Below are 17,594 nucleotides of genomic sequence, written 5' to 3'. Positions count from 1 at the left end.
CAGCAAAATTGCTCAAACATACAACGTGACACTCAACAATTTACACACTGGAATTACAAGAAAAAAGTTTCCGATTTTATATATAGAATCATGTTTACATTTGCACAGACAAGATATACATACTTAAAATTCCTGAAATTTTCTATTGTAATTTCTCATATCTTCACAGTATGGAAAAAAATAAGGCCATAATTTACAACATAATTGGCCAACAGTGCCAACAATGGGCTTATATAAGGAGGAGAGTGCTGTTCACACTGTAGATCTACTAGTAACTAAAGTAGAATAAGAATGTAAATGGTAACAAGTATCGGGAGGTGAGAATTACTTGTCTGATTCTTTTTTGATGCTGATGCAGTTTAAATTGAAGCTTTCCTTTCCCTTTTTATGGATAATTGTTTTAGTTCTATCCCGAACGAGCAGAACATCATTTTCCATTTTGATATTTTCATATAGCAGCTTCAGTAATACTTGCAGGAGAAGCAGTCTGCACAACAGGGATTGTGGGTGTAGCAGGATATCTTGTTCTTTGCCTAACCCTCATCATAAGACCATTTGTTGTGTGGATGGTTGCGCCTGTGGTCATCTTCACCTGCAAACATATTGATAGATAAATAACTAGAATCAACTATCCGTTTATTTTCACATCAAAGTGAATCTTCTTCTTAATCGTTTTTTGCCTATGGGTTTAACTCTTTAAGAGCAACCCTTGTGTTTACACAAGGGTCCAATTAATGCATTTTGCACACAAGTCTCATGTACAATACATCCCAACACATTTGATAATCTGGAATTTAAAAGTTTTTACTTGGTAATGAAGTCCCATGTATCTAAAGTGAAAAAATATAGCAAAAGTCTTACAGGAGGAGCATCAGGTGCCAGCTCAAAGTCAAATCGTCGAACAAGCATAGCTAATGCTACTATGTTCTGTGCAACAAAAAGTGAATAACAAGTCAAAGTTCATCCAAGCTGAGAGAAATCAAGATGAATCGAATTAAGGTTGTCTTGGAATTTGTAAGCAGATGTTTGTTACCTCGTAAGAAGCAAACATGTCCCCTATACACTTTCGTGGACCTCCACCAAATGGCAAGTATCTTAAAACGAAAAATAAAAAGGATTAGCTAAGTGAAAATGTGAATATCCAGCTTGAATGAGCACATGCTTCAATTGCATAGCTACACACTTGAAGTCAGTAAAGTTACAGAGAGAATACCTGAAATTTTGGTTAGTCTCGTTTGGTGCTGGTCCATCCAGTGGCCACCTTTCAGGATTGAATTTGTCTGCATCCTCCCAAAGACTTGGGCTACGATGCAAGTTCCATACAGATATGAAAATATCCTCATCTCTGCCAAGAAAATTCGTAGAATTTGTCAAAGAGAATCGCCCAGGAAAATAAAAGTGGACAAAATTCCAAAAGGATTCTATGCATTAAAGATATTACATACAAATTACCTTAACATGTCAAAGTACAAAAGATGAACAAATGGAAATGTGGTACATATGCTTAGATCGGAAAACAGTTTATTTGATACTTCAGCAAGCAGCACATGAATGCATTTACTTCTACTTCCAACTGGGACTAATGAAAAGTCAAGCGAGAACTCTCCTTAGTGATTTGGGAGAAATTTGTTCCATTTTTACTGATGAATATTTTTTGTATCATTTACCTTTATCTTCAACATTAATATTCATTATTTACCTCTTATAAGTTTAAAAAAACTTCCAGGAGGAAGAGAAAGGTAATATCATTAGTGCTGAAACCTCCCTTTCCCTTGAGTTGAACAAGGCATCAATGGATAGACAGTTTGATGCAACATAAGAGAAAGCCAAGCACGACAGAATACGTTTTCAATGGATTTCATTGATAATACTTCATCCGTCTCATAATGGAACCAAATGCTTAGCACACAATTAATAAAAATAGGAGAGAAGGTGAGAGCCTGAGAGGGGCATATGGCAAAAACATCTCACCACGCCATCTAGCCTCCACTATTCCTGCCAAGGATTATCATCACCATTTTCCATAGAAACCCTCCGCTATCACCTCACTATGCCACCATTATCGATTATACCATACCATCTCCACCACCGTCAACCTCTCATTAGCACCATGTGGTGTTAGGGGGGGGGGGTGTTATTAGGAAGGGATTGTGTTCAATTTGATTTAAAGCGGATAACTATACAAAATCAAGTTGGTTAAATACGGGTGAGCATGTCATTCTGTAGTTAAAAACTTTCCATGTAGTATGTTGCTAATATTGTGAATTTGAAAAAGAAGAAGGAAAGCGGAGCATTGAAACAAAGTATTACATTAAAACTTACTTTCTGATTGGGTATGGTCCAAGCATGTCCTCTTTCATAGAACGACGAATTAAGACAGGTGGTTGTGGGTAAAGCCTCAAAGACTGCAAAAGGAAATATACAAGAAAATGTAAGGTCAAAGAGTTCAAGCACAAGTAAAAAACAAAGAGAAGTACTCTTACTTCGCTTATCACACGACTTGTGTATTTCAGGTTTTTCAAGTCTTCAATTGATGGAAATCTATCTCCCAAAACTGTATCCACCTAAGCAAGGTGCAAGTTCATATGACAATAAGTAGTTGCAACACTTCAAATGTTCTCTCTCTCTTCCCCTCCCTCCCTCTCATGACCAAACATCACTAAACCTCCCTTAAGCACGATTCAGAATACCTCATTTTGAAGCTTTGACATTACTCCTGGGTCCTGCAGGGAGCAAATGAAGTACCGTCATATTCAAGATATCATGCAGATCATACACATCAAGCACCAAAAAAGTGTACACAATAGCTAGTGGCAAGGACAATCAGTTACAGAGTTGCTGCAGATATTACATTGTTCACTATCTCCAAAATCATGTTTTATCAAATAGATAAGGACAACTGGCGGGAAATTATAAACAGAAGCAAGTTTGCAACAAGAGGGGGGGGGGGGGGGGGGTGAGTAACAGAAAAAACAAACCAAATGAACTACACATAGTGGTAAGTAAATTATGTGATAAACTGTAAACCTGAGAGAGGAGATAAAAAGTCCACGTTAGTACTGCTGCTGATGTTTCATGACCAGCAATTAGGAGCGTCATCAAGTCATCACGAAGTTGCTTGCTGGAAACCTGCGTGGAGGTCAAGGTTGCCTTCAATTTATTGGTCCGGAGAAAAAAAAATCCACAACGCAAATATTTTCATACATCATCTCCTGATGCCAAAAGAAAATGAAGAATACTAGGATCTTGTTCATTCATATATTCCTCGTGGAATTGCAGCTCCTCTTCATCTACCAACCTCTGCATATATATTTATTTGGACGAAATTGATTAGCAAGCATTACCAAGCAACATAAAGTATAGCAACAAAAGGCATCCAGCATTCACCTTGCAGATTGCTATCAGATCATCTAGTGTACTGTTTATCAACTTGAGTGCTGCATTCACCTTTTTTAGTCTAGGGGACACGTCCTTCCATATAGGAATTTCCCAGACAGGGATTGGTGCAGTACTTCTGTTCTCTGCCTCTCTCAAAACAACATAAACAGCCTGGTCTAGAGAATAATATGAGGCTATATAACATCAAGTGAAAAGATCATGGCTAAGTAGATTGAGATGGAGCTCAACCTACCTCAACAATCCCGGTATCGTTGGTCAAGGAATCAAAATCATAATTAAAAACTGCTTTTCCAATAATATCCAGTGTTAAACGCGAAAAAAGTGATTCCATTTCCACTGCTTCCCCAGTTAATGCGGCGGTGTCTAGCTTCTTGCAAAGTCTATCTGTAGCTTGGTTAAAGAGGTTTATCATGGCTGTCACAAACTGAAAAGGAATAAGATTGTCAAGCCAGATAAGCCATCATATCAATTCAAGAATAATGTGTTAACATCAAGTTGCAATTGCAAGGAGAGAATATCAACATTAAATCAATGTGGAAAGAGATAAATTGAAGTTCTGAAAAACATTTGCAGCAATTCTACCTTCTGATGCAATGAAGGAACTATAGCCCGTCTTCGTACACGCCATATCTCACCATCAGCAGGGATGAGTCCCTTTCCCATCACAAAATCTAGAATTTCCGCCAAGATACCCTGATCAAGGAAATGCGAATGAACTCAATGAAGTATATCCAAATACGCTCTTCAAAGCATCTCACCTACAGTAATAGATAATTGAAAGCAGGATATACAACAATTTTAAAATTTCATACCTTAGAGTAAGCCTTAGAGTTGTCCTTTAAGATATGCTTAACAATTGAAGGATCAGAAACTATAAGAAATGCCTGCAATGACAGCAAATTTATAAAGCAGACATGTAATGTGCACAGATACATTACATACATGTCATTCATGTAATCTAACAAGGAATTCAAATTGTAAAGGAATGAAAACCAACCTTTGGCCCAAATTTCAGCCTAAATATTCCGCCATAAGTGATGTATAGCTCATACAATGGCAAGAAAAAAGCCTCACTACGAATAGCTGCTATTTCACCTTTTGCCTCAGGAATCTGAGAAAACTTTTCATAATCTTCAAAAGGTTTGAATACCAAATCCAGAATAGGTGTAAGAATTCCCAACTTTGACAGATTGTTCTTCAATCTCATAGGAAAGCTGAAGCCAATGGATAAAGACAAAGCAAAGCAAGTCATGAGGTTAAAATCACATCCTAGAATGATTTACTTGCAGCAACACTGGCACCAGGAAGTTGAATGGAAATGACCCCATACTCCCATTCAATGCAATTATCTAAGGTGTTAATTAAGATGAAATGAATTACATGATTGTTTTACATATATGAATTTGGCATCAAGAAGGATTAAATTTCTCGTTCGACGGAAGCAAATCCAGAGGTTCAGAACATAAGAATTATCACCAGAGATTAACATACATAACAAGTTTATCATCAAGATTGTTTAGTAGGACTTATCGTTTCCAGTAAACATAAATTCTATGTCTTACAGACCACAACTAAATACAAGTGAATGCATTGTCTAGCTAGAAGAAATTGAAAATTCGACAACCTACTCCACTACACAATGAAGTAATGAACCCCAACTTTAGTGACCACCTCGAACCACACAAAACATTAGATAAAAACATACAATATTTGATTATACCATCACCACTTTACCCACCATAAATTTCCTGTTTCTTCTTTTGTGATTCATTCTTTGCATCAAATATAACAACCTTCATTATTCTGCTTGTTTTTCACCCACTACCACAATTCATCTATATCTAAGGTCATAAATCAACCAAAAATAACCAAATGCCCACCAATTATATTAACATGAAAAAAATACTAGTAACTAAAACAAAGCCCTGCATGTTTTAAATGTATGAACAATTAAACAGAAAACCAACTACAAGTATATAAGAAGTATTTAACAATAAAAATTAGTGGGTATTAAAGAATAATTAACCTAGATTGCTTAACAGTGAATTCCCCAGAAGCAATCCGAGCAGCCAATTCAGCGCGCCTTTTCTCCTCAACAAGCTCATCAATGCTCTTCACTCTATCATCAATCGGGTCGGGTCTCGACCCATTTGAGGAAGAACAAGTAATGGAGCTCCATTTACACCCACCTGCAACAATTTTGAGCAAGAATATGAAAAACCCACCAAAAAGATACAATTTTTAAGACCAAACAATGAGAATTAAGGTACATTGAACTAAAAAAAATGGCAATTATGGTAACAAAGAAGAGTAAGAAAAAAAAGAGTGAAATACCAGAAATTGATCTAGAAGAGTAAGAAGGAAATGGGGTAGTGAAATTGAGAGAATTTAGGGGAAGAAGTTTGAGTTGAAGATTAAGGGGATGAGATGAGAGAGAAAGGGGATGCAGAGCTGATACGTGGGTAGCCATGGAGCTCTAAAACCCAGTTTGGATTAAAGAGCTGTTTTTAAAAATACCAGATTTTTTTAATTTTTATGTTTTATTTGTGGTAATTTTTTACTTTAATTTTTTGATATTTTTGTTTTCACATTTTTCCTCGTCATCTATGGGCTATGGAAGAAGAGGTGTACGTCGATACGTCGTGTCATGGTGGTACGGAATGTCGATCAATATTGCATGTGTTTTTTTTTTTTTTCCTTTATTAAAGGGTTGTGTAAGCTTCACAGATACTCTTCCATTCCTTTTTATTTATCTATGAAAAGAAAATCAACAAAATCATAAATGTATAAGGGGTAAATGTACGAGAGATGTTATGAATCTTATGCTCGTTTTTGTTTTAATTAATTATTTATAATATGATCTAAACTTAAAAAGATAACTCAAAATAAAAATTTAAGCAAATAAAAAGAGACGAAGGGAATATTGAGAGGTTTGAGGAATTTGGAGTAGCCTCATATAGATTAGTTACAGCCCTTGTGAGCGAAAATTGTTATTGATAAACACTTGTTTAGGCTACAAGGAAGGATAATCAGGTAACTATAAGATAACTGGTTTTAAAGATCACATATAACTTTTTGTTCAAGGTTAAGAGAAATCTTTTGTAAGGCTTTAAAAAAGACAAAAACTTAGAGGATGCAATTTATCTTTACGGTAGATAAATTCCCATTTTAACATATTACAAGCCTCTCTCACATGTGACAATTAATTAATACTACGTATTTAATTGTCTAGCTGTGAAGTCATAAAAGAAATATAATAATAAGCAAACTCTGGCTAATTGTGCAAATTATAAAATCATAAGTTTGCTAATTGAAAGAAGATTTGAAAAATACTTAATAAGTTATGTGAAGTTTCAAGTTTCATCCATAAACTAAAAGTATATAGGTAGGAGGGAATAAACTATTACACTTAAAATGACTTCATGAGTAATTCCCTGTTTTTAATAAGAGAAAACTCACATAAATGTGGGTCATATTCTTAACACAAAACACAAGATAATAATTTTAAGATAAAAAGATGATCAAATTGTCTTGAAATAAACAAATTGACACTCTCAAGGAGTAATCTGGTGATATTGAGTTGAGCATCAATCATCATATATTTCCTTGCTGATTTCCTTGCTGTCCTCTGGCATTATCTGCCAATGTCAAATCAAACAATCTTATAAATATGTTTGTAGAAGAGGAGATTACTTGTACTCTTTCCGCCCCTAAGTAATAGACATGAACACACGATTGTCACCAAGTAACACGCCAATTTTTTTAACTAGTAACTTCAATTTAAAACTTCATAAAATACTCTTAAATGATGCCTTTATCTAAAAATTCTACAAAGAAATAACATCAAGAAAATGGAGATCGATGTAAATAATATTAAGTAATGTATTTGCAAAATATAACCAATAGTTATTATGGCCAATAATTATGAGATGGAGTAAACAGATGAATTGTACATTAGGAAAAGTTGAGATGTTTACCACATCTTATTACTTCTTGAAGATTCCGGATATGGGGGTCAATGGCCAAGCCCATATGTGCATATTCAGGACCATAAAGTGCATTTCCTATAGGCCTAAAGACAAGAAAATACATAATGTTTAAATTCATATATATTTTTTCAGCAAGTTTCAGCTTTGTTTGTGTAAGCTATGAGTATAAGTGGCAAACCTAGGATCACGAATAAGAATAGAAGCTGGAAACTCAGTATTGTTTGGTGCTGTATTCCCATTCTGGTAACTTGCCCGTCTCATATCAAAATCATCTTCCCAAGGTGCTTTCCTCTGCAGATAATGGTAAATAACATGTTACCAACTAAAGCGAGTCCTACTTATACACTCTTATATAGGTATGAACACTTGACAGTTCATTTAGGACCAATTATAAACTAACCTTATAAGCAGAAGAAGTTGATCCTTCCACCCCAAGAAATGCTTGCTGAAATTTGATTTCAGTCCTAGTTTAGTTAATTGTTTTAAGCAAGAACTGCACAAACATTTATAATAATTAAGCATGTAGAACTAACTGGAGAACTGTTGGCAAATGGCCCTTGTAAGTCCAGAGAAAGATTTGGGCCATTGTTTAGACCTCCCATAGACTGATCACGGAAAAACAAAAGGCAATTTTAAATTTTATTAGAACCAGCATCAACAGTCCACTTGAATCATGCTATATGTATAAATGCTAATGCCAAATAGATTAGTTAAAGATCATGGATCATGATATGTATACCTGGCGATTCATTTGCAGATGTGGTGGTCTTGGGATGAAGGCTGGTGATCTTGAGTCTGGATACATGCTATCCACCCTATCAAATGAACTAAACAAGCCCTGATAGCTGGTTCGTTGACTGTCAAATAGCGTGACAAAGTAATATCAAATCAGATCATATTAAGCTCAATATATATTTTTATAATCATAATTAACCCTATACGGAGCATTAATTATGGATTGTATTTAGTACAGTGCATTTTGTCCAATGGGGGTTGGATTTTGCTGCAGAACAATCTGATTAGACCACTGTGGATTTCGCAGAAAGAGAGTTGGATTATGCTGCAGATTACTTTGATTAGACCACTGCGGAGTACTGAAAGGCGACATGTTGCTGCTGTTTCCTAGTGGCCTTTGCTGCTGTATAACCATGATCATATTGATTTGTAAGACAATCAAGCAAGATGTTTAAATTTCTAAATATAATTAGATCGGAGTATTAAAGTCAGAAAGTATTTACAGATTTTGATAGTAATGAGGGGCCGGCATAGGAAGCTGCATTCGGTAATCAGGCACTTGGAAGCTTGCAGGGGAGGGCTGTAGCTGTAAATTTGGGGAAATCAAGCTTGAAAATGGGTAATTATTACCATTTGCAGTTCCAACTGTGCTGATCTCATTACATTCTGAAGAATGATTGGCTCCTGTTGTATTACCATTCCTGCAACAATAGGCATGCACAAACAAAACAAAATCATCTCAAATTCACGGATGAAACCATGATTATAAAAAGATACTAATGCAGGGTCTTTCTATTTAGCATTTCAAATTTGTAAAGTCCAATCTGCAGATGGTTATTTTGCACAAATTGAAGGGGTGTAATAAAGTAGTACATGGCCAACATGGGAATAGCTATATATATGTAGTTAAGCACATAACTTAATTATACAAATATATACAGTGCAAGGTCAAGAAAACGTCTTACAGATAGGAATAAGTGTTAAGGAGACCATCTTGGAATAAATTGAACTGATTTTGTTGCAAGGGTGAGGAGTTGTGGTTCTGATCTGGTGGTTGGGAGAAGACCACTCCCTATTAAAATATGCTTATCAGTTAATGTGTAAGAGCTATGTGTATGCAAATGATTACATGGATTTATATGTTACAAAAATAAAGCTTTAAGTACCCCAAAAGAAGATGCGGTTTCTTCAGCAACATCTGCGGCATTTAAAAGGCTGGTAAAAGATGTTCCAGCATGCTGAGGATTAGTACTAGCCACTTCTGGCAGTAGATTAGGACTAGCCACTTCTGGCGGTAGATTAGGAGTAGCCACTTCTGGCGGTAGATTTTTTGATGGACTGCTCTGCCTCATCAGTGTATCTTGAATGCTGCCATACATGAACATTATGAATCTTGTTAGATCATATAAGCAATAGAGTTGATTTGTTAAGCAAGAAGATCATCAACAAATCCTACTTTTAACCAAGATATGAATTACACTCATTTAAGCAAGAAGAAGATACAATAATTCATAAATCACACTATGGCAAAGCAGGGAAAAACACACCCTTCTGCAATTGGTGATTGGTGTTGGTTCTCATTATGAATTACACTCATTTAAGCAAGAAGAAGATACAGGAATTCATAAATCACACTATGGCAAAGCAGGGAAAAACACACCCTTCTGCAATTGGTGATTGGTGTTGGTTCTCATTAGAGTTATCATTCACTTGGTGATCAGGCTCGGCTTGCTGAACTACGTCCACAGGTTTTGGTAAAGAAGTTTCTGCTGCATTCTTATAAATGTACGCAAATATACAGGATAGAGTACAGCATAGTCAAAATAAATCCATATGAACCTTAAGAAATTATAGTTTGGTGATAAATCGGATTTAGTAAACACATTTATACCATGGCATCAGGCATTTCTTGAGATGCATCTTCATTATCCTTAGCTGTTAGCTCTTGCTGCTTGACCAGAACAAAGGTTTGATCACCAAGATTGTTAGTATTAAATCACATGTATATAGCTAAACAAAGAACGAAATATATTATTTATACCTTTCTTTCTTGGACGCGGGCAAGTGTCTCCTCAAGGAGTTCTTCAGAAGGTTTGCTTCTTCAATGGTCATTATCACTGCATGCAAGGGTTCGTATCTCCTATAAGCCAAAAATTAAATTTTAGTCCTCATTTTAGCTTGCTTATGCCGAACATGATTATATATATATATATATATATATATATATATATATATATATATATATATATATATATAGTATTTAGTATAAATGAAATGAGAATAACAGTTGAAAGAGTAACCTCGTCTCAATTAAAGCACCCTGAATCTCTTTTTCCACCTGAGAAAGTTCTATCTGGATAGCCTACAAATTAGCATGTATGCGTATCATTAATACTTGTATATAATACTCCATACGAAGTAACAATCTATAGAAAGATAAAAATGTCACTGTACAGAGTGTTAAGTCTTACCGAAATGGTACTGGATTTTTCAGATGCAGCAGCAGAAAGCCAATAAAAAACACAACAAACACAAATTCATTAGCCTTGGATCAGAGATGAAGAAAATAAAGAAAAAATTATTTTGTCAAAATGGCTGGAAAAATATTTAAACATTTGCTTATCATGCTGCAAATACATACCTGGTTATCCTAGTGCAAAAATGCATGCATGGCATTATTATTAATATTTATAATTGATGATTTGGTCAATTATTGAACTTACTATATCATAGGTTAAATGTCCATAATTAATATTGATAATTTTGATATCACACATAAAATTATTGTAGAGAATATTCGTTTCACAATAATGTACGAAAGGGGGTGTATACAAATAATACAATATGTGTGTCACTCATATACACGGGTCTTCATGGGATAGGATAAGCTATAAAGCATAAGTATTATTAATGGCAATATATCGTTGCCCTTGATTACTTCCATTTAAACATCCTTTCCTCCAATAATTAATTACTCAATTTTGACATCTACTTTTCAATACATGGAAAATACCAGCTAACAAAATTGAAATGAAATTCCGTCTATATCTATGTAATTTATGGAACTTTTTATGCCAAAAAATGTAAATAATAATGAACATAATGTTAATAATAATGAAAAAATGCTACTTCCTCCGTATTTTTAATATTGCACCACTTGCCTTTTAAGGAAATTCACAAATATTGCACCAAATACATATTAGGAAAAGAAATATCTATGTTCACACTGCAAATACTTTATATGCCCTTACATTTCAACATTTGATTTTTTTGTTGTTTACGTATACAATCACATGGGCAATTTTGAATTTTTACCCTACTCTCCAACCCTTTTTCCCACTACCAAAAAATTTTAGCCCAACCCTTATAGTGCAATAATAAAAGTACGAAGGAAGTATAAAAATGTGAAAATAAAACATTTTCATACAATAGTCAATACATGGCATCTAACAATTACCATTTTTCTTCTCTTATGATCTAACACAACACACATGAAATAGAGAACAAACATTTAATCTAGATTAAATCAAAATTCTTTTATGTTTTTGCCCTGTAAGGCCCTGTTCAATTCACCTGAAAAAACTTAATATTCAGTAAAAATAATTGTAAAAATAAGTTCAGTTCAGTAAAAATAAGTTCAATTCAGCAAAAAATAAGTTCAGTTCAGTAAAAATAAATTCGGTTCAGTAAAAATAAGTAACTTCAAAGAAGAAATATAACAGAAAATCAGTAAAACAATTTCAGTTCAGCAAAAATAATTTCATTTCAGTAAAATTAATTTTATTTCAGTAAAAATAATGTAAGTTCAGCAAAAATAATTTCAATTTAGTAAAAAAAATTTCAGTTCAACAAGAATAAGGTGAAGTGAACGGGGCCTAAAAGGTCATAAGAGCGCAAAATTAAAACCACATGTATCGGATTATAACACACAACATACGGAAGAAGAGATATATACACACACCAGGTAAAAAAATCGAAGAAGATTAATGTAGGTAAACCATGGAGTTTCTTACGTATCTTGGATTATTTTGTGAGTAATATATTGATGAAGATAAAAGAATATTAATGTAGCTTATACCTGTCATTTTGGATGTGCTCCTTTGTTTGTTCTTTTAGCTTGTCGAGCGTTTCAAGTAAAACCCACAACTGCAATACACACACACACACACACAAAAAAAAAAAAAAATCATATAGGATTATAATATGTAAATTATTTTTAGAAGATCAGTATACTTCATATATAAGGTAATGCTTGTACATGTTTTCCAAAAAACAAAAAAAAAAAAAAAAAAAAAAAAAAAAAAAATAAAAAATTAATGCTTGTACATATATGTCTGCATAGCAACTGCTAAACTCACTGTTCCTTTCCTTTGAAAAAAATTAAAAATAAAAAACCAATGCTATTGTAGGATTAATGTCAAAATCTAACACAACAGAAGGCATTACCTCTGGATCTGGTATCTGGCTGCAAGTACCAAAATAAGATATGGTTAATTTTTGCAACACATAAAAATTAGACCAAGTAATAAATACTTGCTACTATTTTTTTTTTTTGAATTTGTACCAAAAAAATGATAAGGAACCCTTACAAGCCTCGGATATCTTCTGGCAATGCAGCAAAATGCCTTATAATATCTTCAACCCTGAATACATAGGGAGGGTTAAGTTAAACAGTGAGTATATATTCGTTTATATGAAGTCCTTCGTATATATTTCAAACAGTAAACACTAAATTTCTTTATCTAAAGTCAAACTTTGCTAATTTTGACCAAAAAAAAAAATGTCATGTCAATATTGAATCCGTCTTAATGCTTAATCAATAAATTTCAGTGCAAATTAAAAAAAAAAAAACCTCAAATTATATCAATAATTCTCCAAAAAAAAAAAAAAAAAAAAAAAAAAACCCTCAAATTATCTATGTACTTTTGTCGTATCTATTGATGCTGCATACACATATTAAAATGAAAACGGTTAGATGTAGTGCATCTTAGATTCTTAGAGGCTGTTAAAAAACAACAAATGGGAAATCTATTAGAGGGATTTTATATACTACATGGTATTAAAACAAGAATTTTCCCGTCACAAATAAAAAAAAGACAGAAATTAATCGTAAGCAGGCAAAGAATACCTTCTGTTGCCACCACAAAAGAAGCTGAGGCGACCAGCAGGTGAGAAGGCTATAACAACAGAATCAACATCACACACCATATGTAATTCTAAGGCTTTCTTCATAAGTCCATTTCGTCGCTTCGCGAAACATATTTGCCTGCTAGACTCTTTCTCGAAGAGCTTCAACTGTTCTATATCTTTAACCATGATTATAAAAGAGATTAGTAATTCAATATAGGGAAAATATAGGCAACTTAGACAAGGAAGTTCACGGCAATGTCTGCAATATATAGGCAAGAGAGAAGTTCTGAATTCTTTGCAAGTATCTTGGAATTACTCCTGTATCCAATTTGATTTCATTGCAATAAAGTGATGACAAATAAAAACAACTATTTTTCATGATTTTTATTTTTTTGGGTCGATCTTATTGGTTGTTAACTGAATCCAACAGATATTGATTTTGGCCATATCTTAGATGGTATAACATAAAACTTTTTGTTATAGAAGCAGAAAGGATTCTGTTTTGACCAGATTTGTCTAGATATGCAATGAAATTAATAGACAAGAAACTTTTTCACACCAATAGAATTTTCTCTTCTTGTGAAAGAGCGATACAAAGTCGCGTAAACCTATATACAAGAAAAAACAATGATGTGTCCACAATCTAGCAACAATATATTTATTTCATGATTTTGCCAAATCAAGTTCTTCTAAAAGGATTGTAACCAAAGAGTTCCATTCACATATAATACGCTACTATGCTACGTTGGTATGCTTCAAGGCCTCTGGACCAATAGGGTTGATGTCAAGATTAATAACTTGGGCGCTCCCCCCCTTTTGAGAATCTTCAACCTCCTCAAAGTAATCACTTCGAGCATTGTTAGCCAGCATGAGGCATATCAACCAAAAGAGGCATGAGTCAAGGGACACAAAGGCACCACCACCAAGGACCCCGGTCTTAGCAGTAGGACAGGCATAGTCAGGGTTGTGATGTACAGTACGGCTTAAATGGAATTGCTCAGTAATTGTTGGCCACAGGAGCAATGCGGCAGCTAACCCAGCAGTTACCCTATTTAAAAGCCAAATAAAAAAAATAGAAAAAAAAATTTAAAACCAATCCATGTTATCTCTAAAACTGCCATGAATCAACATTTGCCGTTCAGATGACAGACTATTGTAGGCATTAAAAACACATAATCACTGTTAAAATTGTTAGCCTAATCAAAATTTCTAAAATGGCAATGAAAATAGTACTCACTGTCAGCAGGTTGAAATATAAACAACATTCGTATATTCTACACACAAGTACACAACTGAAACTCCACTAAGCGCAATTATGTAAAGCTAAAACTATGTTTGGATAAAAAGATATGAAAGAAAGTGAAGGATACATTTTCCCATATAAAGATAAGACTACGGGAAAGTAAAGGGAGTAGAACTAGGGGAAGCTTATTCTTTCCCTCCCTTAACCTTCCTATCTCTTCCGCCATTTTTCCTCCCCTCCCTTTCCCTCCTCAAATATTACTGACCAAATAATGTGTAAATGCGAAATGCAAATTCCAGACAGATAAAGTATAAATTAGCTCAAACGCGGCAGTGTACATAGACTGTGAGGAATGACTGTATACTTAGCAATAAATTCAGACCTTCACAGATCTCTATGGGAGTACTTGAGAATAATTTAATTAACAGAATTGAAGTAATGAGCCAGAAGACAGACTTGTGAGGCCAAAACACGATGAAATAGCTTCATCCTCAACTGAGGCACTTGACAGATAGATAATTATTTAATTTTAGCAAGAGTTAAAGAAAATACAAAACAATGTTTGCCAAGAGCTTGTAAAGGCAAGTTAGTGAGATGAAACTGCATAAAAGGTATAGGGTAAGGCAAGGCAACTGATTTTGCTCTCCTCACCTCTGCCGGCAGAGGCAAAGGCTCTCATGAAAGTTACCAGTATAGAAAAGAAGAAAAAAAAAGTCTTGTTTGAGGCTCTCATGGAAGGCTCTCAACTTCTGAATTTGTCCATGTCAGATTAGTTTAATTGTGGCAGATTACATGTGTTAAAACCACTTGATGTACCTGTTGTGTCTTCTTGGAAAAGTAGAAAGACCTCTAGTTTTAAAGGCCCATGAAAATGGCATACTAATTTTCTCCTTCATGAAGAAAATCTATTCTTCTAAATAAGACACTAAAATGGCTATCTAACCATCCTGCTTAATAAATCAGCAGAGAAATTCAATAATAAACCAAAATTACATTCAACAGAAACATGCTTGCTTCTGAGCTGAAACGCCAATCAACAATTCATAAAATTTAATTTCACGCAGGAGAAGGCATTATATATTGACATCAAATAAGGAATATACTATATTCTGTACGGTGAAATTACCAAAACTCCAATAACCATGACCCTCATAAGCACAAAAATAAAACTAGTGGTCTTGATGAAACAAAGCAAGAGAGGAAAACATACCACGCGATGTTAAAAAAGACGAACATGGTTTTGCTACGGAAGAGGGCGCCAGATGGAATAGCCCTCTTATTATATGGGTAAAATATCGACATGTGCCCAATAACAGTAGATACTATCAGTGCAGCAAACGATATATAACCGAGAACAACTGTTGGATCAGAGGGATACTTGCAGATAACCACACCCTTCCCAGGAATTGGTGTTCCTGCTGAAGGCTGCACAAAAAGCAAAAAAAATATAGACTCGTGCTAAAATTTAAAAGCACTCAATTGTAAAGTTAAACCACAAAACCCGGAGGGCTAACAGCACGTGATTCAAAACAAAATAAAATCAGATAACTGCAATGTCAGTGATGAGTAATACTCCGTAAAAAACCGACATACCTTCTTGTTTTCAGCAATAACACCGCATATGAAGGAGAAGGCACCAAAAAAAGAAGTAATGAGAGCCATCTGTTTCATGGTAAACGCCATCTTTGCAACCAAAGATACCCCTGACCTTAACCTGCGGAAAAGCATTTTTAAAAAGGTGATTCTAGGTTTGTTAAATTGAGTGTTTAAACTCCAGTAGGTAACTGCAATTCGATCATTGAATCGCAAGCTATTCAGTTGAATCAAATCAATTATAGATCAGAATTGACATCAGTAACAGAGGTGATCTATAGGCAATTCAAAAGAATCACAACGAAATGGAAGCTAATCTCAAAACTACTAGTGTAAAATTTTAACATAAAATCAGAAATGAGTAAATTCATCAGCAAATGGTCAACCGATTTCTATTTAACCCTACAATTATATCATAATTTCAAAACAAAACATAGGAAATTCAAAAAATTCCGATGACACTCGTCAATTCATCTACAATAAATGAAAAATTCCAAACAAATTGTCGATTACATTTCTAAATTGGAACACGATAGTTAGAAACCCTAACAAGAGACATTAATCAATATATAAATTAAGCACAAAATTGAATAATTCACCAGAAATATTACAATCAAACAACAATTTAAGCAAAGAAAAATTGAATCGAAACGACTGAAATTCACAATCACATTACCTGTACTGAAGATGGAACTAGGATTACGATGAATTTTGGGATCAAGTTTTGCGATAAGGTGATATAAATAGAGGAGAGAGAGATGAAAACAGCGCCAATATCGTAACTGTAAGTGGGTCCATTTCTTTGAATATACTAAGTATATTAACTAATTCAAGTAATAATCATATGCTTATTTTGTTTCTGTTTACGGAATATACCCTACTGTATGATCAAGATTTTCTTATTATAATCCACCCGTTGACTTCTTTTTAATCCTTCCAAATCATCTTTTTAATAAGAAAAAAAAAAACAAAATCATACCGAGTAGGAAAAATAAAGAAATTAACCATAAGTAATTAAGTATATAATGCAGAGAGTGAGGGATAGCTCAAGTGGTTAGAGCTTCCCTCCCGATTCCAGGAGATTCTGGGATTGATTCTCACCCCCGCCCTTGTGGCTCTCTAAATACCAAAAAAATGAAGTATATAATGCATAAGGTGGATAAAGTTGGCACAATCACAACCCTAGTTAATGTTGTTAAGAGAATAATCCAGTTTCATGGTTTTGCGTAAATTAGTGGAACACAAATTCCTTTCCCTGTAAAATGTGAACCGCATTTCCTTTCAAATAATATACCTTGATCACTAATTACTATTCCGGTAAGTGATAATAGATTATTAGCCTGGTCAAATGAACAAATTAAACTCATCACTTATCATGAAAAACTTGAAATATACTCAATAATTAGAGCACATGCATGCTAAATTATAGGGTTGGATCATTATATTAGCTCGTTACCAATTGGTAACTCTCATACTAATTTTAGACCTTTAACAAGAGTTGTTAC

The 17,594-nt window shown here is 34.2% G+C and overlaps 4 protein-coding genes across 8 annotated transcripts; all 4 read right to left on the bottom strand.

Annotated features, from left to right (window-relative positions):
- Positions 1-53: 53 nt before the first annotated feature.
- On the bottom strand, positions 54-5,918 carry LOC145574308 (protein LUTEIN DEFICIENT 5, chloroplastic-like). The gene is made up of 16 exons (XM_081632062.1): positions 5,734-5,918; positions 5,426-5,588; positions 4,397-4,613; positions 4,212-4,283; positions 3,982-4,092; positions 3,632-3,823; positions 3,388-3,549; positions 3,205-3,300; positions 3,028-3,129; positions 2,691-2,723; positions 2,484-2,564; positions 2,323-2,405; positions 1,214-1,345; positions 1,034-1,094; positions 862-927; positions 54-592 (listed from the first exon to the last, which is right to left on the bottom strand). The coding sequence occupies exons 1-16, from the start codon at positions 5,867-5,869 to the stop codon at positions 449-451; spliced, it is 1,851 nt and encodes a 616-aa protein (XP_081488188.1). The 5' UTR covers positions 5,870-5,918; the 3' UTR covers positions 54-448.
- Positions 5,919-6,818: 900 nt separating this feature from the next.
- Positions 6,819-10,486, bottom strand: LOC145576016 (uncharacterized). Of its 5 annotated transcripts, none has more exons than XM_081633801.1 (10): positions 9,671-9,706; positions 9,290-9,491; positions 8,627-8,824; positions 8,360-8,526; positions 8,128-8,245; positions 7,922-7,993; positions 7,789-7,833; positions 7,567-7,679; positions 7,377-7,471; positions 6,819-7,109 (listed from the first exon to the last, which is right to left on the bottom strand). In XM_081633801.1, the coding sequence occupies exons 4-10, from the start codon at positions 8,494-8,496 to the stop codon at positions 6,994-6,996; spliced, it is 696 nt and encodes a 231-aa protein (XP_081489927.1). In that variant the 5' UTR covers positions 8,497-8,526; positions 8,627-8,824; positions 9,290-9,491; positions 9,671-9,706; the 3' UTR covers positions 6,819-6,993. The 5 variants fall into 5 exon arrangements, 2 of the variants coding, with proteins under 2 accessions (XP_081489927.1, XP_081489928.1); XM_081633802.1 differs by having other exon boundaries at positions 6,819-7,037; XR_014098310.1 differs by lacking the exons at positions 6,819-7,109; positions 7,377-7,471; positions 7,922-7,993; positions 9,671-9,706 and adding exons at positions 9,089-9,195; positions 9,784-9,899; positions 10,015-10,071; positions 10,165-10,263; positions 10,424-10,486 and having other exon boundaries at positions 7,640-7,679; positions 7,789-7,881; positions 8,128-8,526.
- Positions 10,155-13,755, bottom strand: LOC145577111 (agamous-like MADS-box protein AGL104). Its single transcript, XM_081634780.1, has 7 exons — positions 13,252-13,755; positions 12,713-12,766; positions 12,570-12,588; positions 12,202-12,269; positions 10,595-10,604; positions 10,424-10,485; positions 10,155-10,263 (listed from the first exon to the last, which is right to left on the bottom strand). Exons 1-7 carry the CDS (start codon positions 13,437-13,439, stop codon positions 10,155-10,157), a joined length of 510 nt encoding a protein of 169 aa, XP_081490906.1. The 5' UTR covers positions 13,440-13,755.
- Positions 13,756-13,879: 124 nt separating this feature from the next.
- Positions 13,880-16,882, bottom strand: LOC145576015 (uncharacterized). Its single transcript, XM_081633799.1, has 4 exons — positions 16,766-16,882; positions 16,090-16,210; positions 15,707-15,921; positions 13,880-14,301 (listed from the first exon to the last, which is right to left on the bottom strand). The coding sequence occupies exons 2-4, from the start codon at positions 16,177-16,179 to the stop codon at positions 13,989-13,991; spliced, it is 618 nt and encodes a 205-aa protein (XP_081489925.1). The 5' UTR covers positions 16,180-16,210; positions 16,766-16,882; the 3' UTR covers positions 13,880-13,988.
- Between the last annotated feature and the right edge of the window lie 712 nt (positions 16,883-17,594).

The sequence above is a fragment of the Chenopodium album genome, chromosome 13 (assembly GCF_948465745.1).
Source record: "Chenopodium album chromosome 13, dcCheAlbu1.1, whole genome shotgun sequence".
Taxonomy (NCBI): domain Eukaryota; kingdom Viridiplantae; phylum Streptophyta; class Magnoliopsida; order Caryophyllales; family Amaranthaceae; genus Chenopodium; species Chenopodium album.
The sequence above is the reverse complement of the archived record's forward strand: the minus strand, read 5'-3'. Positions and strand labels throughout refer to the sequence as shown.